The sequence below is a fragment of the Amblyomma maculatum genome, chromosome 3, assembly GCF_055883805.1.
Source record: "Amblyomma maculatum isolate TAMU_Amacu chromosome 3, ASM5588380v1, whole genome shotgun sequence".
Classification (NCBI taxonomy): domain Eukaryota; kingdom Metazoa; phylum Arthropoda; class Arachnida; order Ixodida; family Ixodidae; genus Amblyomma; species Amblyomma maculatum.
The window spans coordinates 164,497,811-164,524,858 of record NC_139346.1 but is presented as its reverse complement, the minus strand read 5'-3'; the positions used below and the strand labels follow the sequence as shown (position 1 = coordinate 164,524,858).

The 27,048-nt window shown below is 43.5% G+C and overlaps 1 protein-coding gene and 1 long non-coding RNA gene across 2 annotated transcripts; one reads left to right on the top strand and one right to left on the bottom strand.

The window, feature by feature from the left end:
• Positions 1–3,333: 3,333 nt before the first annotated feature.
• On the top strand, positions 3,334–17,772 carry LOC146196717 (sn-1-specific diacylglycerol lipase ABHD11-like). The gene is made up of 6 exons (XM_084597064.1): positions 3,334–3,341; positions 4,013–4,169; positions 7,042–7,215; positions 11,572–11,757; positions 14,879–15,063; positions 17,429–17,772. The coding sequence occupies exons 1-6, from the start codon at positions 3,334–3,336 to the stop codon at positions 17,625–17,627; spliced, it is 909 nt and encodes a 302-aa protein (XP_084453190.1). The 3' UTR covers positions 17,628–17,772.
• An 847-nt stretch (positions 17,773–18,619) lies between these two features.
• Positions 18,620–26,173, bottom strand: LOC146196716 (uncharacterized). The gene is made up of 3 exons (XR_014705646.1): positions 25,804–26,173; positions 23,776–23,927; positions 18,620–18,942 (listed from the first exon to the last, which is right to left on the bottom strand). It is a non-coding gene; the product is annotated as an uncharacterized LOC146196716 (long non-coding RNA).
• Between the last annotated feature and the right edge of the window lie 875 nt (positions 26,174–27,048).

Below are 27,048 nucleotides of genomic sequence, written 5' to 3'. Positions count from 1 at the left end.
ACGCCGTCCACCGAAGAGGAACGTACGAAAGGGAGCACTTGTGTGCCTTTCGTACTACAGGGGACAGTTGCTGGTAACCAGGCGCATGGCGGCGATGCGATGCTTTCAGCGCGCAGTATGGGTGTCTCGAAGTTTCTTCTCCGAGGCCATCCCGTCCACCTGTCGAGCGGACGTTATAACGACGGCAACGCCCAGCACATCTCACCGTCTTTCGTTCGACCGTCGGCGCTGCCACGGCAGGTATGTGTACGCCGCCGCGACATTAGTGTCAAAAAGGCCGAACCTATAGCGCTGTATGAAACGAGAAAGGGAACGCTTGGTTCGCGCTCAAGAATAGAATTTATTTCCACTTCTGCGACAAACTTGAGGACAGACGTTGAAGGGACATTGAGGACTATTAATCGTTTATCGATAGACTACCGGATTTTAACGATGAAAGCGATACTTCTAAGGAAAGCAGAATCCGTATTAGCTTTACAAACAAGAAAGAAATGAAACACACCGATAGGTTTCTCCATCACCGGCTGATTTCTTAAGGGAACTTCGCTTCCCTAAGGGAACAGGATTTCAGAAGCTGGGCTCAACTGCCGTTCACTCCAAAGCCGTTATAACGGAATACTTTTCGGCGTAAGCATCACGAGATTGAATCGAGTAGCGGGAAAATTAAAAAAAAAATATGCGTGCGATTTTCCCAGCAATAAACGCACCTTTGTCGACGCTTACCCAGTAACGAAATTTTGGTCTTTTTCTGGGAAAGAGTTTGCGAACATAACATTTCACGCATTGTGTAACTTTCGACACATAGCCAGAAACGAAATTTTGGTCTTTTTTGAGAAAGAGTTCGTGAACATAATTTTTCACATATTGTGTAACTTTACCACACAATAGGTATCAGGTATTCTCTCGGCAGCTTCCTAGTTTTATTCTTATTATTACTACAAAATGCGTCTCATTGATTTTCTACGGCAACTTGATCTGTTTTTCTGTGACTGCTGTACAAACGTTGGAAACCAAATATTGCTATTCATCGGAAGCTCAGACCATTTCTATCAGTATGTTCATAAAGGCATGTTACGATATTCCATAGGGGCCTCACAATTGAACGCGCGCCCCTCTGATTATCATAATTACTCACTGTGAGCGCAGGACTCACTTCAAAAGCAATCTTTTTCTGCTAATTGGAAGACAGCACACGGCAATGATGCGATGTGGTGACTGCGACTTTTGAAATAACACAAAGCATTTACATATACGGTCATGAAGACGTCTAGGTTAGCAACTGACCGGGCGCCCTTTGACGACGGCAACAGACACCGATAATGATTGTGTGCGAGCTTTATTGAAAACTAATCGGCATCTATGTGCCCGTGTGCTTGTAGAATAGGTAGAGATTCCACTGAGATTCCACAATTGCCGTATGCCAAGGAAGATACTCCCCTGATAAGGCTGGGGCAGGTAGGTCACCGCCGCTTGCGGTGGGGGCTAGCCTGCCACCGAATTTTTATCTGTTGTAGGCCGTCATTGCACCCGGTGGTGGACGACGGCTGTTGTTGCAGTGCGCGTCTTTCTCTCCCTCTTTCTTTTCTTTCTTCTCTATTTTCTCTTCTGTCTGCACGAGGCAGCGGAGGTGGCTCAGCTGCAGAGCCAGTAGCAGGCCCGTTCATTTTCTTTTCCTTCTTCCTACAGCCATACAACAACACAATTGCCGTGTGCCGTCTTGATCATGAAAAGGGCCTAGTTAGGCGATTTTCCAAGTTTTATTGCAAAGCTTTTCAGCATACTGCTGTTCCAAAATTCACTCTAGTTCCCTCGACGCAGCTACGAGAGGCTCATAAGCGTCTACTCCGCCTTTTCGAAGCCAACTGAGCTCGTCGCATTGTGAACCGGAAGTCACACCCATCATCGCCCGTAACGGTTTTCTAACCGCGCTTATACGCGGGAAACTGTCTCATTACTTTCAGGATGGATCCCGCATGACGACGTTGTAGTTAAAAGGCTCAATTTTTAATCCGAATCACTAATTAACGCTAATCGGTTAGAAACTGCAATTATTGCAGTGCAGTCGTACTTGATGTAGGCTATCCAACGATACATGACAACGCTGTCGTGCAAAGTTCAATTTTTAACCAAAATTAGTTAACAGTAAACAATTCAGACAATTATCCTGGCGCATTTATAGTCGATAGAATCTATATAACGGTATATGACGATGCTGTAGCATAAATACGCAATTTTAATCGCAGTTCACTAATTAAATGTAATTAATTAAAACTTACCATTACTATTGCGTTGCAATTATACTCGACGTAAGCCATTCAAGTTCCAACTAGATATGACTTAATACTGTAGCGTAAAGCTTAATTCTCAGTCACTGTTAATTAACGGTTAATAATTGGCTTACAGATAGTCCAGAGCGATTCTCCTCAACATAACCTCGCCAACCTGAAAAAATTGTAGTTTAAAGCTCAGTTTCAAATCACAGTTTACTAACTAATCACCATTAATTTCGACGCGTAATTAGTAAAGCACTATTATACTCGACATAAGCTACGCAATGACATAACACAATAAAGAACATGCCTTGTTTTAGAGTGAGTGCTTTACTCAATGCAGAAGTCGAGCCGCGGCTGACTGCGTCAGTTTCACCTTTTGCTCAGCGTCAATGTCAAACATACGAGTTCAGCCATTCCATAGCAACACAAGTTTGGTTTGGTTTTGTAAGGTTTAATGCACAAAAGTGACTCACGACTCGGGCAATGAGCGAACCGCGGTAGAAGGCTGCAGACATTTCGAATACCTGGTTTTTTTTTTTTTTTTTTTTTTTTTTTTTTTTTTTTAACGTGCACTAATATCGCACAGTACACGGGTGCTTTGATCTTCGCTTCCATCAAGAAAAAATCTATAAACCAAACTAAACCAAATTTGTGTTGCTATGGCTGAACGCGAATGTTTGACGGTGAAGCTGAGTTCAAGGTCAAATGAACGCAGTCGGCAGATCCAGAAAAAGCCATACAACAGATATTTTTTTTTTTATTGCGAGCCGGGCTGCAATGAGCAAAGAGGAAAGCTACCTAGAAAAAAAGAAAGCATGCGAGGAGTAAATTACATGGTAATATTTTTTTTTTTCTGGTCTTGCTTTCGACCTGCACATATATGGCGGTAGGTTCGGTGAGCGAGCTCTTTCCCACCGTCCTGTGTGGTTCGTGATAATCCCACGGCCAACCAATCGGCGCACACTCGTTGGGTAAATCGAAGACACAAAACTTGCGTCTGAATTTGAAAGGCTTCTACAGTGAATCGCAAGATATTTCGTTTGAGGACGGTGATTCCGCCATGGTACCGTAGGCCACTGACATCGCACGTAATGCAGGCATTCTTGCCTTTCGCCTCCATCCGACTACATCTCCTTGGACTCAACATCGGGAGGCCATAACCGTGCACTGTAAGACATCACCGAAGTGGGCGTTTGTGTTTACCGTAATAGGATATAAACAGTGCTCTGTAGCATATTAAGGCGAAAGCCTTTAATGGCCCATGCTGTCGTGGACAAAATGTGTCCCGCTTTTGCGGCGGCTCTGATTGGCCGAGGCGGGATGACGTCATAGAGGTCTCGACCAATCACAGAGCACCACCACAGTATGCGCGAATGGGTGCCTTATATGGCCGTATGCCAATCAATTAATAATTACTAATTAGTGACTAAGTAATCAATTAATTCAGAAAAAATTATTAATAAGGTAAGTCTTAATTTTAACGACTAATCAATGAGGTATATAAAAGCACTTTGTTAATGTATATTTACACAGTTATTTATTTGTTAATAATGGCTTGTAATAATTAATAATGATTACTAATTAGCTTCAGTTGCGTAGCAGAATGTGGCACTCAGGCATTCGCCTTTCACTACTTTAGTCGCTAAAGTCCTTCGTATTTTTTTGGATGGGTAATATGTATTTCGCTTCAGCGCGTGTTTCTCGGCTTTAGCACATCATATCCTATTCTTTCCTTCCAGAAATGAAGCCCTGCGCCTTGCTTATACACATCACCAACCACCTGACAGCGCGCACTCGACCTCACTACCACCGATCATCATGCTGCACTGCCTGTTCAGCTCCCGAAGGAAATGGGATGCAGTGTCCGCAGCGGTCGCCAGTGCAACCGGACGGAATGTAATTGTACAACAGTGCTCTGTTTTTCGCGCCACTGGAATGCAGTAGAAACATATGCTAAGCAACGAGACACTGAATATATGTAGTGATTTAGCATCAACTGACTGGAGTAAGTATACAACAGTTACAGCTGTTCTAAACTTCTCACGTTTGTCCGGCTCCAAAATCAAGAGGGTCAATTTTGGACAACAGGGGAAGGGGGGGGGGGGGCTTTTGGTTTAAAATTGAGGTCAGGTTCGGACCTATGTCAAACTGTCCGTTGGGTTAATGCACACAAGATCGCTAGTCAAGTCAAGCTTTTAAAATGTGTGAGGGAGTCGCACCGACCTCCTCTGGCCATTGAAATTGTAAAGGGGACGTGACTTTCTGTGTCGATAAATTCTTAAATTGGTTTAGAGAAAAGGAAAGGTACATGTATCTGTGACACTTCTCGGTGGACACCTGAACCGCGCCGTAAGGGAAGGGAGGGTGGTGTGAGTTTAAGAGGAAATAGAGAAAGAGGTGCCGCAGTAGAGGACTCCGGAATAGTTTCGACTATGTCGGGAGGGGAGGTGGTGAAGGGTGGCAGTTTCTGGCCCTACGGGGCTGATGATAGTGTTAGCTAGTCCCTTTGGGCTGGGACGGTAGGTCAGCGCCGCTTGCGGCGGGGGCTAGCCAGCCACCGAATTTTATCTGTTGTAGGCCGTCATTGCACCCGCCACTGCTTCGGTGGTGGACAACGGCTGTTGTTGCGGCGCGCTTCTTTCTCTCCCTGTTTTTTTTCCTTTCTTCTCTATTTTCTCTTTTGACCGCACGGGGCAGCGGAGATGCCCCGCCGGTGTGGTGCAGTGGTAAGACGCCCGACTACTGTGCCGGAGTACCCGGGTTCGAACCCGACTTTGGCGGCTGCGTTTCGATGGAAGCGAAACGAAGAGGCGTCCGTGTGCTGTGCGATGTCAGTGCACGTTAAATATCCCCAGGTGGTCGAAATTACTCTGTAGCCCTCCACTACGGCTCCTCTTTCTCTCTTTCTACTTTCACTCCCACCTTCCTCCCTTCCCTTACGGCGCGGTTGAGGTGTCCACAGAAAACAAGTGAGACAGTTACCGCGCCTTTCCCTTCTTATAAATCAATCAATCAGGCAGCGGAGGTCCAATTGCGATGTCAGTGCACGTTAAATATCCCCAGGTGGTCGAAATTACTCTGTAGCCCTCCACTACGGCTCCTCTTTCTCTCTTTCTACTTTCACTCCCACCTTCCTCCCTTCCCTTACGGCGCGGTTGAGGTGTCCACAGAAAACAAGTGAGACAGTTACCGCGCCTTTCCCTTCTTATAAATCAATCAATCAGGCAGCGGAGGTCCAATTTAGCTAAGACTGCATAAATGTAATGAGGACGCTATTTCTAAAAATACTTTCAGATGGTACACTCAGGCAACGATCGCAAAAGAGAGAATCTGCGCGGTAGCCTGTCCCCTGCCCATCTTCCACAGATCAGTATAGTTTTGCGCTACTGGCGGCTCCACCAACTCATCAAAGGTCGCGTCTCCCTCCAGCTGACACGGTCCATAAGTGATGCTCGCCGGGAAGCAGGGTCTTTTTTGTTATAATAGACTCTCCACCGCTTCATTTTGAATTATGAGCGCGCACCGCGACACGGGCCTTGCCCCTTCTTCACACGGCGTGCGCTTTAGTTCTTACCTGGAGCTAGTGATGTTCTGTCCGAACAAGTATCTTGACCAGCAATTTCTGTAAGTTCCAAACAGTTTAGTTTTACACCTAAATACCGATGTGAGTTTGTGCGCCCAGAAGTAGGCACTATTACCTTATTTCTTTCACGGACCTTTTCTGGTAATAAATGAGTTGCCGAAGGAGGGGAACATGGATAGATTTTTTTCCCACCGTAAATTTTATTAGCGCATGGCCCATCCTGACCACAATGACAATGACTACGAAAAATAATACGTAAATCAGCTTTGATTACTTTAAACGATGTTGTGCAATGTGCAGCACATGACTACAAACATTTACGGAAACGGCAGCAATAAACACGTGAACAGAGAGATACCGGATTGTTGCAGTTTTCCTTAACTGGCCACCCGTGTCAAAGGTTCAGTTCAGTTCAGTCGTTCAGTCGTGTCCGACTCTTCGTGACCCTATGAACCATGTCACGCCACGCTTTCCGGTCTCTCACTATCTTCCTAACATCACATAACTTCATCAAAGGTTAGGAGGTTTCAAAACAAAATTAACGGGCTCAAGCTCTGCCTGAAGGGCATGGCACCATAGCGGCACGTGGCCCTTCTGGGGGTATACTTCCGCATTGTGAAGTTAATGTAGACGCAAAATTTGCATTCACAAAGCCCCTTTCAAACTCATAGTTCTAGTAACTTTAAAACTTACAACGCGGAGGCGCCATCTGTGACCTATCAGGTCTCGATTAGTTCCGGTGGCTGCCGAATGTCAGCCCCAAGTTTTACGACACATTTTTCTCAAACGATACCTATTCGACCGAACTAGCTGCATAGTCTAGCGCGTAAAATATTTCAGACCTTTCGCAATTCTCCATCCCTCACATTCCCGGAGCAAATCACTGAAAACGACAGCTTTGCCCACATAACCCCACCTGGTTAATGACAACCCACGTGGCAAGTTCTAAACACGGGGCCTATACGAAGTGGAGTCTACACGTGTCCCATGCCTACATGGATAGCAGTGATCGTCAGATGAACGCGTAATTTATGACATGTACTACACCGACGGTGACGCACTCCTTACGTAGCTGAAACAGTAAAACTGTGCAGCCGTATAACACTTTAAGAGGGAGAACAGTCTCTTTACAGTACTCGTGGCGGCTTTCGGCGTCAAAATTTCCTTGCACGTGGGCATCCACAGGTATTCGCGGTGGACCTACGCAACCACGGTGACAGCCCGCATACGGACGATATGGACTATCATCTGATGTGCGCCGACCTGGAGCTGTTCCTCCGAGATCGGGGCTTCAGCAGGGCCTCATTAGTGGGACACAGCATGGGTGGCCGGATTGCAATGAAGTTCGCCACCACCAGGGTAAGAGAAATCTGCAAAACCCCAGTGAAACAGGCATGCAAGTTGTTCCTGTCAGCTCGCGCTGATAACATGGATAAACTGTCCTAATCAAAAATAACCTATCCTCAGAAGTTATATCCGTAATTAAGAATGTAAACATGACCGGTCCCAGCGTTGACAACATCCATGGAAACCATGTGAAAGTTATCCGATGATTGCTCGCATCAGTTCACAGCCACATCTGCAATTTTGTTTTTAAACGTGAAGTTATCCCCAGCGAAAATAATGCGTCGCCAAAAAAGGTGATCCAACTATGCCAAATAATTATCGACCGATTGCCATTCTTCCATTTTATGTACAAAGTTTTAGAAAAATTAATTGAAGTAAGGTTATAAAGGTATATTGAAAAAATTAACAATTGACAGATAGTCAACGTGGCTTTCGGCGCGGACTATTTACAGGTACGGCGATAGCGTCTCTCGTAAATTTCGTTCGGCTGGCTATTGATGAAGTAATGTTTTCAGAAGCAGTATTCATAGATTTCGGTTAAGCATTTCATTCCATCGATCACTCTATCTTGTTGCATAAACTGGAATTATATGGTATGACTAGACGTCCCCTAATTATTTTAAAGAGCTTTTTTGGGGAACGAGAGCACACTGTCTCTAATAACGACCGCATATCTAACATTGCTCTAATTAACAAGGCGGTTCCACAGGGTTCTATTCCAGGCCCTGTATTGTTTCTACCCTATATTAATGATTTGCCGCCCTCTGTTAAGCATTGCAATAGTATATTTTACGCAGATGACTCTACTATGATATCATGGCTTCCAGACATTAAATAGCTCATGTTTAATCTATAGAATCACCTTATTTGTCTTGAGCATTGGTGCCACATTAACCGCCTGTCCGTGAACATTACTAAGACTTACTTCCCCCCTTCCCCCTTCTCAGAAGCCATTGCCAATCACATCACTACATATTGCATTTCTACTGCGTTCTCGTCGCAAGACCGAGTTTCATATTTGGATGTTGTCATTGGTCCTCCCTTAAAAATCCATGATCATGTAACTGAAACTTGCAAAAAAACTTCCGTATGGGTTACGCGCAATAATTAAAGCCCGGAGCTATTTCCCATCATATTTTTCATATTCGTCGTTGGCCTTTAATGAAACTGCAAAAGCAAGCCATGCGCATCATAACCTCTTCCCTTCGAATGCCATCATCGCGCATTATGTTCATGGATTCAAACGTTCTATCGATCTCGGTCCTTTATTTTTACAACATCGGTATTATATTTTGGTAAGGACATCATCAGCTCCCGCTAAGAATATCTCCTCTCAGCACTAACAGCATCACACGCGTTGCGCTGCGCATTAACTTTGCACTACTAAGGACAGAAACAAATACGTGAAGCAATGCCTTCATTTTTCTTCCATATTATTCTGGAATTCTTTGAACTTAGACATCGAGGAAACTAATACACTTTCTTTGTTCTAGGTTTTGCTTTCAATGTGTGATTTTAATGTTATTTATCTTATGTATCGTGACATCCGTGAGTGTTTTATTGTACCTTCAATTGTATTATATTTTCTGTATTTAAATCTTCCTGTAATGTGCATTACACCATGTATCTAGCTATTTATTGTCTATGTTGCTTATTAATATCAGTTTTGCACATTTACCCCGCCGGGGTGGCGCAGTGGTTACGGCGCTCGACTACTGCTCCCAAGGACGCGGGATCGAATCCCGGCCTCGGCGGCCGCTTTTCGTTGGAGGCGAAATGCAAGGCGCCCGTGTGCTGTGCGATGTCAGTGCACGTTAAAGAACCCCAGGTGGTCGAAATTTCCGGAGTCCTCCACTACAGCGTCTCTCATAGCCTGAGTCGCTTTGGGACGTTAAACCCCACAAACCAACCAACCAGTTGTGCACATTTCTATTATTGTTTAGTTGCTTATTGAAATATTGAAATTTATTTCCATTGGAGTTCCCCCCTGCGCTCTTCTACCATGGGGCCTCTCGCTATATATGCTTGCAACTTTGTTTTGGATTTGCTTATTTCCAACTTCAGCTTCCTAGCTACATGGTTATACATGCAGATTGCTCTATACTATGTGGTTATTTATGCAGTCTGGCTTTTTGAAGACATGGGCGGTTATAATTGTTACCAGCCTGAGTAAGGATTAAATAATGGCCGAAAATCTGGCTTGCGTCACTTTTGATCATGGTATTGATAAGCAGGCCCCTAAAACTAACTAGCTAGTTATTCACTAACTTACCTATTCACTGGTACTCTGCCGCGGTAGTGCAGTGGTTAGATGCGCTCAATTTGTGCCCAATTAAGGATAATTAGAACTTGCTGTTAGGCGAGTTGGTTCATACTGGACAAAGAAATAGGATGAGCAAAAAGGACTATCACTGAAGAGGAGAACACAGGACAGGCGCAGATTTCAACTAAATTTTATTGAAACCACACACATATTTATATACATCGTGCTCACACAAGCGCAAAGATGGATCGGAAGCAGTGACAAAGGCAACAGATAAACTATGTATATATATACGGGAGATATTTAAACAGTGGCGTCGGGAAAACACATTTCTCTTCGGTACAGTTTGATAGAAGTGTAACATAAAATTTAGTTGAAGTCTGCGCCTGTCCTGTGTTCTCCTCTTAAGTGATCGTCCCTTTTCAGCATCCTATTTCTTTGCCCAATTAAGGATGCGGGATCGAATCTCGGCCGAGGCGGCCGCTTTTCGATGGAGGCGAAAAGCAAGGCGTCCGTGTGCTGTGCGATGTCAGTGCACGTTAAAGATCCCCAGGTGGTCGAAATTTTCAATATACGGCGTCCCTCATAGCCTGAGTCGCTTTTAGTCATTAAACCCCGTACACCAAACCAACCTTATTCACTAGTGCTGGTGAGCGCCACTTTGCTGTGTACGACTTTATTCCGTTTTTGTTTCATCCTGGTTCTTCACTCTTTGCCATTTGAAGTTGTTTTGTTTCTGATTTCTTACTGCTATATGGCTGCACAGGCCCCACGTCAACAGCGTGACTGGCCCAACGTAGGGCGGCAAAACATTTGGCTATATTCTCAAAAACTGACGCACTACGTCGCCAGCAGACACCAGGGAGACACAGAGTAAAAGTTCTACGTCCCAAAATGAAAGAGGACTTATTTGTCAAAATATGCCCCCCCCCCCCCCCTCCTCCCAATGAGTTCCTTTTTTTTTTATAGATTTTCTTGCGCTTGGTGCAAACATGTTGTGTTATCAAGCAGAGATAGTTATTGATGTCATGCAGATACTGTTATAAGGAACCTGAGCAACAGCTGTTTCAACGCTTTTCTGTGTACTGAAACACTCTGGTTAAGTGGCCGAGAGTGTATTTCTGTATTGAAGCGTGAATTAATTTACCTCCGTAGTTTCCGCAGTTGCTGCAGTTACCAGTCAAATTTTACTCACCATCCTTTTGTTCCTGACTGTATCGGCCGATGATGATGATGCACTCCACGTGTCCTCGAAGGGGTAATTCAAACAGTGGTTTCGCGCAGTATCCCCAGTCTAACGAGGTTAGTCACGGGATAATTTAGTAAAAGCAGCAACTACTACCTGAGATCAAACCCTGCTAAGAATGTTATAGGTTGTATATGTCGAACTCGAAAGAAACATAGCCGCCGGAGTGGAGCGGATTCCAACCCGAATAATTTCTCGTAGGAGGCGAGTACGCAAAGTCGTAGCCATCGTTTTTTTTTTTGTTTTCTTTTTGCGTACATCGAACATTTCTTCACCGTAATTAACGCCGCGCTTCTAGCTATCACCGCAGCCGACCCCACCCTCTTTGTGGACTGAAACGCACGTCCACCAACTTCCAACTCTGTGCAAAGCTTTCTCACGTCCTACTTGGTGCAACTACGTTAATACCGTGCCACATTTTTCTGATTAACTCGGCATTCTTGGCCCAAAACAAGCCGACGCAATTCATTGGTTCACACTGCGTGATTTGCACTCACTGGCATTCCGCGGTGAGGTGCGGTGTGGATAGTTTTGGTAAGCTTTGTGTGATTACCCTGCCGGCGGAGGCAACTCCTCCTGGCTCGGGTGCGCGGGAGGCGCCCGTGTTCCCGGAGCTGCTGGGGGGACGAGATACTTTTAGTTTTCCGCTGCCGCTTACCACGGCCGTCTACCGCTACCGCGTGCCGTCAGCCCAGCACGCGCTGATTGGTCCCTGCGTGCGGAGTCCACTGGAACTTGGCAGGAACGTGGCGCCATCTGTCGCCCATGGGATGATCTGCGCATGCGTACTGTCGCTTGTGCGGTAGCGGTAAGCGATAGCGCTAAACTACATGTCTCTTCATCACTACTTTCTGTGCAGCGAGACGCGGTGGAGCGCTTGGTAGTGGTGGATATCGCACCGAGCAAATTGCCACCAGCGCTCGCAGGGGAGTGGCTTCCTCGGTACATGAATGCCATGGAGACCGTCCTGGGGCTGCTCTCCCCGCACATGAGCCTGGACCAGGCTCTCCAGGTGGCCGACCAGTTCCTCAGCAGCCCCGTAGCAGTGAGTGATGGCTTCAGAGCGCAAAGCATTTTAAAATCCGAATTCGAAGGGGATCGAACGTAAATGGCGTCTGAGTTCGAGTGAGCCGGAAGCTCGAACACAGCGAGCTGTAAAGAGTGATATTTCCCTGCACTCATTTGTCTGTTCGCTCAGATGTCTTGCGCACACATTGCAAGGCGTAAGGAAATCGGCTCGCCACTTCGTCTCGTCTCCATCTTTCGGCTTGAAGACGGATAATTTAACATTTTCATCGCGAACATAGATATTAAAGGGACAGAGAAGACCAACTGCATCCAATTATTGTTCCCAGTGAGTTCCATATGTCTTTTTTCTTTTTTTTACGGTTTACGGCAGCAAATATCTTATTTGCGGCTGACTAAAGTGCATTCAAAAATTTTCGCGTCACTCGATTAATAAACATAACGTTCACATCGGCAAGGACTGCGTGGTTGTTGCCTATTGAAGTGCATAGCGACCCAGCGTAGTCTGTAATGTCTGAACCCCAAAATTCAAAGTAGACGTGACCGCCGAGGTGGTGCAGTGGTTAGGGCGCTCGACTTCTGTGCCCAAGGATGCGGGATCGAATCTCGGCCGCAGCAGCCGCTTTTCGATGGAGGCGAAAAGCCAGGCGCCGTGTGCTGTGCGATGTCAGCGCACGTTAAAGAACCCCAAGTGGTCGAAATTTCCTGAACCCTCCACTACGGCGCCTTTCATAGCCTGAGTCGCTTCGGGAAGTTATGATCCATAAACCATCAATGTAGACGCATTAAGTTAATTTGTGAAACGTGTCTGTGGTGGCGACATTTTTTCCTTTTGAAGCTTATAAAAGCTTCAGTGCAGGAGTGGTCCAAAGCTGCCGACTGTTTTCCCTATACGGTTAGAAAATTTTGACATTTTTTTGAAGCAAGAAATTTTTTTTTGTAAAATCAAGAACATTTTGTCTCCATCGTAGGGTCTTTTTCTCCTTTTTGGGAAGTTTGTGTACAAGCTTGTCGTAAATGGTTTTCTTTACAGTTTTCATCTGATATATTTGGACGTGGTCAGAGGACGTCAACACACTTGACAAATTTTTAATAAGGGAGTAATTACTAATTGAAATCCACCCAAGCACAGCCATACGGCTACAAAGAAAGCTATTTTTCTTTCAAATATGGCACCCGTTGTAGTGATATGGCGCAGTGGTCCCTTTCCTTGGCACCTCCTCGAGCCACATCATCACGCTGCACATGGAGTCTGTTTTACGACGTATAGTTCAATAAACCATTACCTTAAATTTCTACACGCACTTCTCGTTTTTCAACTAGGAAAGAACAAAGGTGTAATTTAAAGAAAATACTACTAAGAAGATATAAACAAGGTTCTGTGACAACTCTATCACGCAGACGGGCAATATACTCATTATTATAATTTTATATTTGAACTCATCCTTTTTTGTTTCACGGTTTAAGCAGTCTGATGACCACTGCGACGAACAAGGTGAGTTCCGGTAACATGAGGCGTATAAAACTAATGCACCCTGTTCAGGCCTTCACCATCAGCTTCGTCAGCCTCCCCCAACAGTAGAAACGGCAGAAAATGGACAACCAGCTAGCTTATATTGTATATCACTGTTTCCGTATGCAGTATACACGATCTTCGCTCCTCATATCCAGCCACCATGCAGCTGGGCGAGATAAAATTTCACGCGCTGATGTATGTTTGCAGTGTCCTGCGTGTCATTACACTGAACTGTGTACTTTATCTTGTAGCGCCATTTGTGTTTTGTGTTTTGTGGGGTTTAACGTCCCAAAGCGACTCAGGCTATGAGAGACGCCGTAGTGGAAGACATCGGAAGTTTAGACCACCTGGGGTTCTTTAACGTGCACTGACATCGCACAGCACACGGGCGCCTTGCTTTTAGCCTCCAGTGAAAAGCGGCCGTCAAGGGCAGGGTGTGAACCCGCATCCTTGGGCACAGTAATCGAGCGCCTTAATCACTGCGCCACCCAGGCGGGGTTATAGCGCCATTTAAAAGTGTTCCTTTATGTTAAGCTGTCAATCAGTTGAAATATTTTGTAATTTTCGGTTGACAGAAGAAATGGTTACTTGAAATCATGCCCGTGACCCATACCTGGTGCAATGCTTCCAAAAAATAAAGGTAATTTGTTTCAGTTTCACCAGACGTCAGGTGCGAGGGTATTTGAGAAGAAAAAATCTTCTGGATCGACTATGCATCTTCATATTTTTTTCGAGCTTGAACATTTTTCGCATGTAGAGAACTTAAGCAACTTTCGTTTTAAAATCTAGAGGAAAATGGCTCTGGAGGTACGCAACGCTTAACTGAGTGGACTGGGAATAGGATGCCGTGCTGTATCGAATATAGGGCCAACTTATTATGACCTTAGTGACATAATTATAATTCGAATCAAGAAAAGGCACTGTCCGCTGACGAACGCTTCAACACGAGCACTTATCCTTGTCTGGACGAAGACAAGCCAAACGCTACAATTGCCTTCTCGAAACCATGGTTAGTTGACATATAGATATTCCCCTTTTCCTTAGGTAGAAGTTTGCAGTTCGAGAGCCGCGTCCACAAGAGCCACGGTATTTCCACCGTGAAAATATTTGCGCTCAGGTTACCGTACTAAGAGGAGCTACTGTTTTGGAACTACTGCGTCGTTTATAATCTACTCAGGTCTTTTTAGGGATGGGGCGCACAGGTAAAATATCAATAAAAAGTATGAAGGTCGCATCCTGAAAACTTTTCCACATGTGAAATGGCTTTAGCAAGAATTTAGCCCTATATATATTGGCATAGAAATTGCACAGCAAAGAATAGCTATACAGGTCTAAAACATAATTGCTGCTGTTGAAGTAAAGGATGGCTAGTCTGTCTTGACGATTTCTCGCAAGATTAATCCAACGGACGTGGCTTAGATTACCGCAGTTAAAATGCTTCCTGTGCGTATGTTGTTGCTGTGTTGGGTTTATGGGGCAGAAGCCACTAGACTGTGCGTATAAATTGCCGCTTTATTGCTATAGATTGGTAAATATCTGTCGTAATTCCTGAATGCATTAAGTTGTCGCACATGCGGTCCAATCTGGATTTGCTCACGTTTTCGCTTATCCCGCTTTCTGACAGAACCCGTGCATTCGGGAGCTCCTGCTGTCCAACCTGCGCAAGGGACCGCGCACATTTGAATGGCAGGTCAACCTTAAGGCCATCATACAGAACTTGGCACCTGTGACTGCCCTCGACTATCTCAACAACGAAAGTTCCGACGTGGATGCACTGTTCGTCAGAGGCGGGGATTCGGTTTACGTAGAGTAAGCACAAATTGGCTGCTACTTATTATGCGCCTTTCTGCAGGGGCAACGAAAACACTGGCGTGTACTGAAGGCCCCGCAGAGCGATAACGATAGAGAAACCAGGTTACTTATAGTGCGTGCCAGCCCCCCCCCCCCCCCCCCCCCCCCCCTAAACACTCGCGACAATTTTATTAGAAACACCACAAGTTACCTGCTTAAAGAAAACTTTGTGTGGTGATATTACAGCGTGTTGGTGTGTATCGGGCTACTGAAAATTATTATTAGCAGTATCTCATTGGCCATCGTGATCGGAGCTTCACGTGAGGAATGTGCTGATTAAATAGGTGTAATTAAAGCGGAATTTTGTTGCGGTTTTGAAGCCAACGGGGATTGTATGAGGACGGCGTTAAAGATTGTTCGAGCCAGGCATTTTCACAAGAAAGCTGTGAAGGGGAATATAAAATGGCGCGCTCTGTCTGGTGGGTAGGCAGTCCTGTCGTGATTCGTATGCATGTGATAAGAAAAAGAAAAAAATACTGATATGAAACTTCATGTTACAGCGCTTTGGAAGGTTAAAAATAAAAGCCTGCTCCTTAAAGCAAGTACAACTGGTATAATACGAGTAACCTGAGTAGGTGAACACAACGTTGTAGTTTTGCAAGAGTTCATTTGTTTTAGATTAAGCTGAGTCGGGTTCTGGAGAGCAAATGCGCGTTGCAGCAACCGTCAGATCAGTATTAATGAGCTAGATATTTAACCGGGTGAAGATCTACACTTGGACTACGACGAAGGTAGCCATGAACGCGGTTAGCATTGTCCAACGTCGAGGCGTTACGCATTTAGACCAAATGAGAACAATAAAAGTGTTAATAGATAAATATTTAACTGAAGCGAGTTATTGGATATTTAACTAATCGGTAGTCGAGTAATTTTGCCGCATGTCAAAGGAAACGCTCAGTGTTACGACAGCATTTAGGGCCGACGGGCGTTTGCGACAATACTTATCCAGCTTTAACGATTCAGGTTGAGTCCCCTTAAAATCAGCTACCTTGTTAACAGTCAAGTATAAATGAAAACAATTATCGCCAAATTAGTGGATATTTTATGAAATAATATTGGGCATTCGGTAATGTAAACCAAGGTGTGAGGACACAAAGAACAGCGCTTTGCGACTCACCTGATAGAAGGTGAGATGGGAAGCAGCCACTGTTGACCCGCACAAATCGTTCAAGGTCTGTAAAGAAATATTTTACATAGACGAGGTGAAACGTCATCACAACATGAATTATGACTATTTCTGGCATTCTTATGTTAAAACAACCCGCGCTTGGAGTTCAGTGCGAAGGCTAAGCTAAAATTATACTTATATATTTGCAACTGATGAATATTGCTTAAAACATGTGCCCGGTTGCTGCTAAAACAGCCCCCGCTCGGAGCTCAGAGCAAAGGCTACGCTAAAATTATACTTATATATTTGCAACTGATGAATATTGCTTAAAACATGTGCCCGGTTGGTGTGGAAAGCCTGATAACAGGAAATATAAAGCATAAGTAAACCCTATACATAACTTTAATTACATCAGAAAGGCTGCCCTAGTTTTCGGCACAGAGGCCTCTGTCTTTTCCAGGGTGACATGGACAAAGATGAGCCATTCCATCGGAGAATCTGTAAAGGTTTTTGAGGCATCCACATATTTGGTTGAGCATGCACAGCTACATTTTATTTTTCACGTGCAGAACACCGGAGATACAATAATAAAAAACCTGCCGCTCTAGAATGTAGTGGCGTTGTGACAGATATCCCGGTTGACCAGTGTCTTTTTTTAAATTGTGAACTCGACATTTGATTTGCTGGTGCCGCTAGTTTTCACAGGGTGCCGCATGGTATTAACGATTGGTTTATAGGCTTAATTCCTCAAGCGACATCAGTTATGAGACAATTTTGACCGCCAGAGGTTTTTTAAAGTTCACTGAAATCGTACAATACATTAGCGCGTTGCCTCCGCTGAAACACGGCTGCCGCAGCTAAGATGAAACACGCGTACACAATATGAGCAGTTGGGTGCCTTAACCATTAAGCCACAGCGACGGGGCACGGTATCGTGAAAAGCTCGGGCACGAAGGGCAACTATGCATTTTAAAATGGTCAGCACATGCATGACGATACTTTCAGGCAACTAGAATAGACGCTAATTTCAATTTATTTTGTTCTGCCCTCTATTGGTTTTGATTAGCGTAATTTTACAGCCAACTTGGTGCACGACTGGCAGTGTGTGTGAATACAAAAATATTCTTTTTGCTCACCATTCACTCTGTTACATTGCGCATATTACCTGCTCTGAAAAAATAAAATATAACTTCCACTTCCGATTCGTTCTGACAGTGACGACCAGGAAGCCATCAAGCAGTGGTTTCCCAACGGTCGCATCGTCGCCATAAAAGGCGCCGGCCACTGGGTGCAAGATGATAAGCCAGAAGAGTTCGTGGCCCTGGTTGGAGACTTCCTGTCGGCAGACTCAAGCAGAAGATTTCAAGAAAAGGAGCTTCGTTTTGCGGAGCTGAAGAAAAATCAGGCACATTGAACGACGAGAGTATAATCCGTTGCGGCGACATGTATAGAAACTTGGGATTGAATCTACACATATCTGATGCTCCCTGGCACGGGAAGTTTCGGCAAGACCTCCAAGATCTATATATGGTTTCGACTACCACCGAGGGTAGCAACAATCGGACCAGCTTATGCATTTTGCGAAACTCAGTTGAAATCAGCCTATCGATCAAGTGCTTATGTCACAAGGCACCTGTCAATTAAGTATAATAGTTTGTGTTCTGTTATCTGTGAAGCTGAATGCTGATTTCATGTATTTTTTAAGTGGCGACTACCATGCAAGCTTTGTGCTTTACGTATGCTGAGCATAGGCACGAAATGGAGTAACCCAAGCAGCACACCAGCATTGGTCCAACAATGGTTCATCACTGGAAAAGAATGGCATCAATATTGGACTGATATTGGCATTTGGGCATTTTACTACATTCTCCATTCTTGGCCCATCTTTCGTTCCAAGATTGGTCCAGTGTTCAACCAAGCTGGAGCCACCAATGTAGGCACAATATTAGACTTTCCATTCATGCACCATGATTCTTGCCAATACTGTCCAGCAATATACCATCATTGTATTACCAATATTTGTTTAATACCAGCTATTCCATTGATGGCCCATTGTCAATGCCAATATCATACCAATGGCTAGCCATTGCAGGTGCACTGGCTACTCCATTCATGCCGCATATTGTCGATACCAATATTAATCCAACGGTTTATGGGTACACCGGCTACTCCATTCATGTGCCATTGATGATGTCAAGATTACACATTTTGTGGCACTGCCTGTGCAGGCCATAAAATGCAGCCTTTTTCATTCTAGCCATATTCGTGACAGCACATCGAACTTGCTGGGACAATAATGGCCTTTCAAATAGGAGTGGCCATAAAAATTCAAATTGTTGCTCATGAGAAACCAGTAGATATTCACAAAACAAGGGCATGGTTCACAAAAAGATAATATTTATTGCAATTGTTACTATAGACGGCAGTTGTTACTAGCCAGTGCTGAGGGCACACACAGGAGCAGTTAGCGGGGCAGTGGCAGGGTTGGTCAGGGCAGGGCGGGCTCTCGGGAAGTGGAAGGGGCCAGGGAGCTGGACGGCACACTCATAGGCGTAGTGAGGGGGCTGACCCTGCAATTGCATTAACAGGTGGCACGCCTGGTTCGCCAGGGGAGGTTTCAGCATAACGCCTTTTTCTTCCACCCCCCCTGTCACAGAAACCAGGCAGCCACCTGCGAATAAATGCGTGTGCCTCCAAATCGTCCACCCCAACTTTTTCGCAAATGGCACCTGCACAAAAACAATGAGGAACCAAAATTTACAACACTATCACGAGGCATATAAAATCGCGCGCATTATTTTAGGAAGATGTAGAAAATTCCAGGATTCATGTACCGAAATTTATGGTCAATGAGAAACACTATACTGATGAGTTCCAGATTAGTTTCAGCTGCCTTGGGTTTATTAGGATGAAAGACGCACATACATTGCATAGCATGTGCCCTGTTGCATTTTGATCGCCTCCACAGCAATACGGCTGAGACAGCCAGTGTTTCATCCCACACTAGGAATTAGTGCTTGATTATCGGCTGTCTCCGCATATGACTGGCGCGCTAGTTTTTTGCCGCTCCTACGCTTTCTGCGATGTGCAAACAGTTTATACTAACAATCGTTACGAAGAGAATGTTCGGCGACCATTTTCATTTTTTTTAAATGGCTAGATATAATATACACAAGCGATCTAAGCCCACGACTGCTGCACTGGCCGCTGGTTAGCTGATATACGCTTTTGACTGGTTTTGTGGGTAGTTCACTTAAACGGGTAGCTCACAGGTGCATCATTATTACACATATACTGCTTGTCCAAGCAAATTTGATCCAAGGGATAAAAAAAAAACATTTCGGAGGCAGGCAAAGGAAACCAGATATATATTGCTGGAAGCTACCTTGAGCGCCATAGAAAAGGTTTTGTTTGGAATCCTTATTGACATTATTTACCTAAATTATAGATTAATGACTTACACAATAAATGGTGTTGCTACTTTGAAGAGTACCGGCACAATCCACGTTTGATTATTTGTGATAAAGAATCCTCACGTCTGCATTTTGAACGCCAGATACAATAGGAAACTACGAAAATACAGAAATCTGATTCCCGGACAATACAATTGAGGACTTGGCTTGGCTCGACAGCCCTGTGTAGCGTTAGACCTACAAGTTGCCTATGGTTTCTTCGTCCGCGCCAGCACATCGTCCAACAAGACTGTATTTGTATTTTACAGCTGAAAAATACTGTTAAACTAATTTATATCCTTACCGCTTTGTAGTCATTATCCGCATTGCAAAGTTCGGCGCGCTCATTTTAACTCGAGCCTTCATGTGCGCCAAAGGGCCGACGCGAAGCTACCATCGCCAGCATATCACCCTTACTCATGCATGGGGCTAGCAATCTTAGCGGCAGGTTGTTTTGTCCGCTCAAAATGATGTTGTGAGCAGCACAGTTGAGGTGCGCGAATGGGCTGGTAACGGTTTCGGTATCTACATAACCCGGAATTTATCTACAGCTGGAAAAAAAGGTACACATGAGGTTTCTAACCGCAAATATTGAAACAGGGGTTTCCGAACGTGCTCACCGACTCTGTAAGTCCTATTTATTGTCTAAAGTGAATATTTAGTGCTTGAAGCGAAGAACCTCACTTCCCCACGTACAAAATAAAAATTTTCTGCGCTGTCCTAAGTGGCTGCCAGCAATGCACCACCGGTTTCCATCGTCTGTTTCTAATGGTTTATTTATAACCCTTGGCTCAAGCTATGGGGCGCAGCAGGTGTAATGTAGCTTGAATAAAACCTGCAAGAGATCATATATATGGGTAGATTTGTAAGGTTTACAGATTTCACTTACAAATTCTACAGGAATCGCGTCACTGCGGCCTTTCTTTAAAATTGACACGTAATAGCGCTATATTCGTGGCTAAAATAAAGTAATCAACGCATTAATTCAGCTTAGCAAATGCAGCTGTAACAGAAAGTGAGGGCTGGCTACACCTAAGGTGTGCCCAGCTTTCTAATTTTCGTAGATGGCACAACCGTTCGAAATATGGAATATTAAAAAAAGCCTTTGATATTGGCTTTCTCACAGCGTATTATGGGTGCCTTAGATAAGAAATATAATCGAGGTCCCATGGCCATCTTTCGTTTCCAATGAAATTCTTATATGTGGTGGGCAAGTATCTCGACACAAAAGAATTAACCTTAGTTTTTCAAGATACGCGTAGTTTCCTCGAAAAAAAACAATTTTATGGTATATCTCTAGAGGTAGAAAACGCTGTTTTTGCCATTTCAAAATGTTGCAAGTTTGGATACCATGATTTTGTCATCTGCTCTTTTTTACTCACTAAATATATGCATGTTTTATATTTACAAACACTATTAGAAACCTATTTTGTTTTTGCATTTGTGTTATTAAAAAATCGCAAACTTTTCTTCAGGAGCGATACGCTGCAAAAATATTCATTTTTAACCTTATGTACTGGCATATGATGCATTAGGTTGGTTGCACTAAATATGTTTTCACTTCCTGACGCATGTTCTTAATTCCAGGCAGTATCTGGAGCTCCAGACCACTAGGTGTGTTCTCCACAACGCATCAAAATTGCTCAGAATTCGAAAACAGCAGTAAAGGGCAAATTTGCTGCAATTAAAAAAAGATCATCTTCGATTTTCATTCAAATCCCTCTCAAAAATCTTCAGTACCTCAAAAATATCACGGACTAAAAAGTGTTGCGTTATACTGTTTAAATATATAACAATAAATATTAAACCGAGTGCTTGTGCTGATAATGGCCAAACTCAGCCTGCATTCTTGCAAGATCCAATAATATCTTGGCACAGAAACTATTTTTCTACATTATCTAGGTTCCATTCTTTATTTGTGAAAAAATTTGAAGCTCTAGATTTGTGTGTGTATCTGCATATTATTTTGAAATTGGACAAAAGTAAGAAAATGGTAAAATAAGGAAAACTGATAAGAATTGAAGAAACGGCCGCAACATCAATTTTTATCAAAATCTGTGGAAACAGTGCAAAGTACTTTGTTAATTTTAGTCAGTAAATATATTGAATTCTGCAAAATGTAATATTAGAAATATAAAAATGCTTGTTTTTGTTCTATAGATGTGCTTATATGGCTCCCTCTTATGGAATAGGCGTCAAAACTTCAATTTAGTATTTGCTTAATTTAGTTACATTTTACCTTAAGTAAAATTTAAAACATTGTCAGCGCTTAACACCGTTTTTCTGCTTCTGGGGCAAATACTTAATATAGCTTAAAATGGTATTATTTCACTATTTCTGCCAATTTCATGGCAGAACGCAAGTGAAGGCTGAACTTTTTCTCGGTCCTGCATTCTTTTTTATTGCTAGGTGCAATAGTATTCAATCTAGGTTATTAATATATTATTCCATTTGTCAGCTTTGACCACCACTAACAATACTATATTTTTGAAGATGATTTTTCAATGTGTAATTTTTATAATTACAATCTTAAGCAAATCGCTTTCCAGCATAATACTTTTGGTGGCGTTACAGAGAACACACATAGCAGCTTAGAGCTCCAAATTCTGCCTTAAATTAACAATATGACCTGCGTAATAAACACAGAATATTTTAGTGCAAACAACGCAATGCGTCACGCCAGTATGTAAGGTTGAACATTAACATTTTTGTAGCGCGTTGTTCTTGAAGCAAAGTTTGCGATTTTTTACTAAATCAACTGCATCAATGAAACACACTTTTAATACTTCTTATACAAGTAAACGTTACCCAAATGCGGTGAGTAAAAAACAGTGGATGACAAAATTTTACGCAACCAGCCGGCCTCCAAACGTGCAACTTTTTGAAACGACAAAAACGGCGTTTTCCAGCTTTAGTGATAGGCGTTTTTTTTTTTTTTTTCGAGAATACTGCGCCGCATCTGGCAAACCTAAGGGTCATTCCTTTGTGTCGAGACATTAGTCCACGACATATGAAAATTTAATTAAAAAAATGGTCATGGCACCACGATTACTGTTCCTGTCCGAAGACATCCATATTTGTTTTCATTTCGTCTCTTCAACAGGCTGGTTTAGCCAATGCGGTGAATAAAAATATCATCGCATATATTAAAGATTTTCGCGCTATATGTTATACCTAAAGCTACCTATATTGTCACAACTGTCATACATTATTTGTAGCTGAAACATCACAAAAGGGATTCGATTGCAAATTGTTCGCTAGTTAAATAGACGTACGAGATGACACACGTATACTTTGTAGAATACAATTTAGGAAAGAGCAGATACAAACTACAGGCGAATAATGCTATGATATGGAGCATATGTATTACTCCGGTTAACAGTAAAAAAATCAACTTTTAACATATTAATATATTCGGCAAACTATTGCATGCTCACATAGGAACACAATTAATGAGCTCATACACGCATCTAATGTCTATGGGCATTAGACGTGTGGATGACTTCGTTTTATTCCAATTCGTGCGTCACTCAAAATAATTGAACGAGAAAAAAGTTAATGTCTACACAATTTTTAGTGAGTATACCACAAATTATACTAAGGTGCTTCATATATGTCACATCACCTAGCAAGTGAAATGGGATAACAGAAGTAATCAGACTCTAACCCTGATCAGCATTTCGCTTTTGCGCCATCTTTGTAAGTTTTTAGGCAGGCTTTTCCACTGATTATCCTCTTCTTTATACCCCTGCCACCCACAAGACACAAATCTTCTGGGGGCACCGAACTGTTGGTTTTCGCACCAGTGATACAACTTAATCGATCCATTTATACGTAGAAAACACTCTCGATGCGCACCTAAAAAAATGAAAGCATGTATGTGTAGGCGAAATCATTCACCGGCGATTTAATATTATGATTTGAACAATAAAATCAAAGGATCACACTCGAAGGAACACAAAAGTGGTGGAGAGATAGGAATTGAAGCAATGAAAGGCGGTTGCTTTCTGAAAAAAGCCAATAGCAAGAGGTCCACCGTCTATAAGAATAGGCAATAAAAATAAGGCATATTTAAAGGTGCATGCAGCAGTTACAGTGATGCAGTGCTACCTTTTTTTTTAGGCAGGCTTTTCCGCTGATTTTCGTCTTCTTTATTGCCCTTCCAACCACAGGACACATATCTTCTGGGGGTTGTCGGTTTTCGCACCAGTGATACAACTCAATCGATCCACTTCTACGTAGAAAACGCTCCCGATGCGCATCTAAAAAAAATGAAAGCATGTATGTGCAGGCTAAATCATACACACATGATAAAACAATATGATTTGAACATTGAAATCAAATGATCACACCCAGAGCAACAAGAAAGTGGTGTAGAGATAGAAATTGAAGCAATGAAAGACGGTTGCTTACTGAACAAAGCCTATAGTAAGAGGTCCTAAGTCTATAAGAATAGGCAATAAATTAAGGCACGTTTATAGGTGCATGCAGGAGTTAAAGTTATGCAGTGTTACCTTTCTGTTTCACTGCAGTGATTGGTATAAATATTACAGCTATTGCTAGGCATCTCAGGTAACCCCATTGAAAACTTAATCCAAGGTACCGAGGAGCAGTGGCTTGTTATTTGCAGCTGTCAACGGAAAGACAGGCTATCCTATGAGTGCATACGCATTTCCTCCTTTTTGTATATACTTGAATAAAAGCGACTGAACAGTGAGTGTTGTAAGAGGTGCAGCGTCCCTAGGAATGGGGAACAAAATTAAGTTTTAGTAAACAGAGGTACAAAAAGAAGCAAAAATGCCTGCAATAATAGCATGATGGCCTACCTTTTGATCAACAGCTGTAAACAAACTGTCACTGCCAGTCGGTTCTTTAGATAGGCTTATCAATGCCAGAGCTTAAAGCTAAGAGCAATATGAGTAATGTTTATTGCGGTCACGGCCGTAAACAATTCTAGCGGAACACTCCATTACTGTAACTATTCAACCGTCCATTTATACATATCGTTCATTAAAGAACCATGCACATCATATTAAGTTGCTCTTTTCTACTCCCAAATGATTTCCTATAGAATTAGAATACGTGGATCGCTGCTTCGGTTTCAACATTCTTGCACGATGGCTATGGCGTGCACTTCATGCATACGGTACGGCACGTGACGTACAAAGAGCTGTAATTGCCGAACAGGCGGATCTGACGTCCTGTCCCATTTCGCCTGAAAGTGCGCGCCGTCATCGAGCGCTTCGCGAGCAATATATTTCGGACGATATGGTTGCCTCATACCGGCCGTCAATGTTTTGTACATTGTGTCCCGCGTGCACGTTGTTTACTTTGCAGTGACAGGGACGCAGTGCACACACGGCTGATGTGCCTTTTTGCTTGTATTGTTATTTTCCCCCGCCCTCGAAGCGCGTCTGCGAAATCGCTCTCCTATTGTCGCCGCTTTCTGATAACGCCCTCACCTGAAGGCACGTGCTCAGAAGGGGGGCGTCGATTAAGAAAATTTTGAAAAGGGGCTCACTTGCGCTGTTCACGGCTTTCAATTCCTCAATATGATATTAACCATTATAAAAGTGGAGGTTCATTATGACTTAATTATAGCCTAGTCATCAAGCGGCATCACGCACATGTCTGCCCCACTGTAAAATTCGCTTGCACAGACGGCACGAACAGTTTTCAAAACTTCGTCTGTACATCTGAAAACAAAAAACTGCCCTTAACTCTTAACAAAATCCAAAAACTGTGTGAACATGGCTTCCTGCGCGCAGAAGAGAGGCTGTCCAAAATATATGTACAAAGCCGGGCGCATAGTATCTGGTTACTAATTGATTGCGGCGCGCTGCACAGTCAGAAAACTGCGCAAATGGCTGCCTGCAGTGTTCTGTCACGTGTTGGTGGCATACACACCTGTTACGCACGGCTCCTCTATTTTCGGCGCAAATGCTATTCATATCGCAGCCAGCAAATAAGTCCACGCACTTGCTTGCATGTAACCCGGAGGAAAATTCGCTTAGTTCTTGAAGTCATGCTTCGCGCAGTTGTTTCGAGGAGAATACGGAAAGAGAACATTTGGGACTGGTAGGAGATTATATAGAACCAATTATGAAGCAATGGCATGCTGCAAAGATATATACTCACGGTCTAAGATGACGGCGTTCACTGAGTCTGATAATGCCGATGGTATCCCGCCGTTGCTGTAATCCGTACTCCGGCGACATTTCACAGCTCAGCTATTCACTGATATGTAGCAAGCACCAACCGGAGCACATGGACATGTATAGGCGCAAGAGAAAATTATGCACAGCACGATGAAAAAGAAAATTAATGAGGGAAGAAATTAAAGAAAGGTTTAAGAAGCTGTCACAAGTCTTGTAGCGTCTCCAACAAGCTCTGAAATGAACGCTTCGGGAGGAGGCCGCACAGCAGCGCAGCTGGGGATGCTGTCTGTTGTGTCTTGCACGTAGACGCGTAGGCGAGGGGGAACAACGACCCGCTCAACCAGCGCGTGATTCCCGCCGCGGTGTTGTGTTCGCAAGGGCTGCGCGTGGGAACGAAGGACCAACGACCCTCTCAACATTCCATTCCTCCTGTACCCTGCCCTCTTCTGCTTGCACCGGCCAGCCGTGACTTCGGACCGTGCCGATGAGCGGCCGCCAGCGCGCACCGCTCGAGTCGACTTCTAATAAATAGTTTTGTTTTGTGTGTTCGCAAACGCATTGTTTCTTCAAGCCAACCACGGACGAACATTTTCTAAAAAAATAGAAAGCCTCCCCATCTACCATCCACATTGTTGCGTAAATCCATACAGCTGGTGCATCGACAAATGCGCGCGTCCCCTCCCTTTCGCCACCTATGATCGAACAAAGGATGGTCGTTCGACCTTTTATATTTACTTCAAAATATTATATACTGTTGCGTGATGACTGATAAATAATGTCAAAGAGGCGGAGTTCCGAGCTTCTCTTCTATTCTGGCCAACTTTGGTTATAGATTATACAAATTATGCTCAAGTTGGCTAGCTGAAAATTATCCGACTAAATATATACATGTTTTTATTTGTATTCAGTTAATGTTCGCTTTTCGGGTATGAGTAGATGTTTTTATAAAAATTCTAAACTTCGGCCCAGGAAACGAAAATTTTCCTAATTTGCAGGCCTTTATTTCAGAAAAGGTTCATGGTAGAGCAGCAATAATTCCACAATATGTTCTCAGCATAATTATCCGCAAACAGCTAACGCTCATATTTTTATGACATTTGGATACAGAGATACGATCGCGCTAATTTACAGAAAACAGCGAACATTGAAAATTTTTAGGAAAACAAAAACAGTTTTCACATTGTTTAAACTTTTTCCACCTATTCTACACTACCTCAGCTTTCAA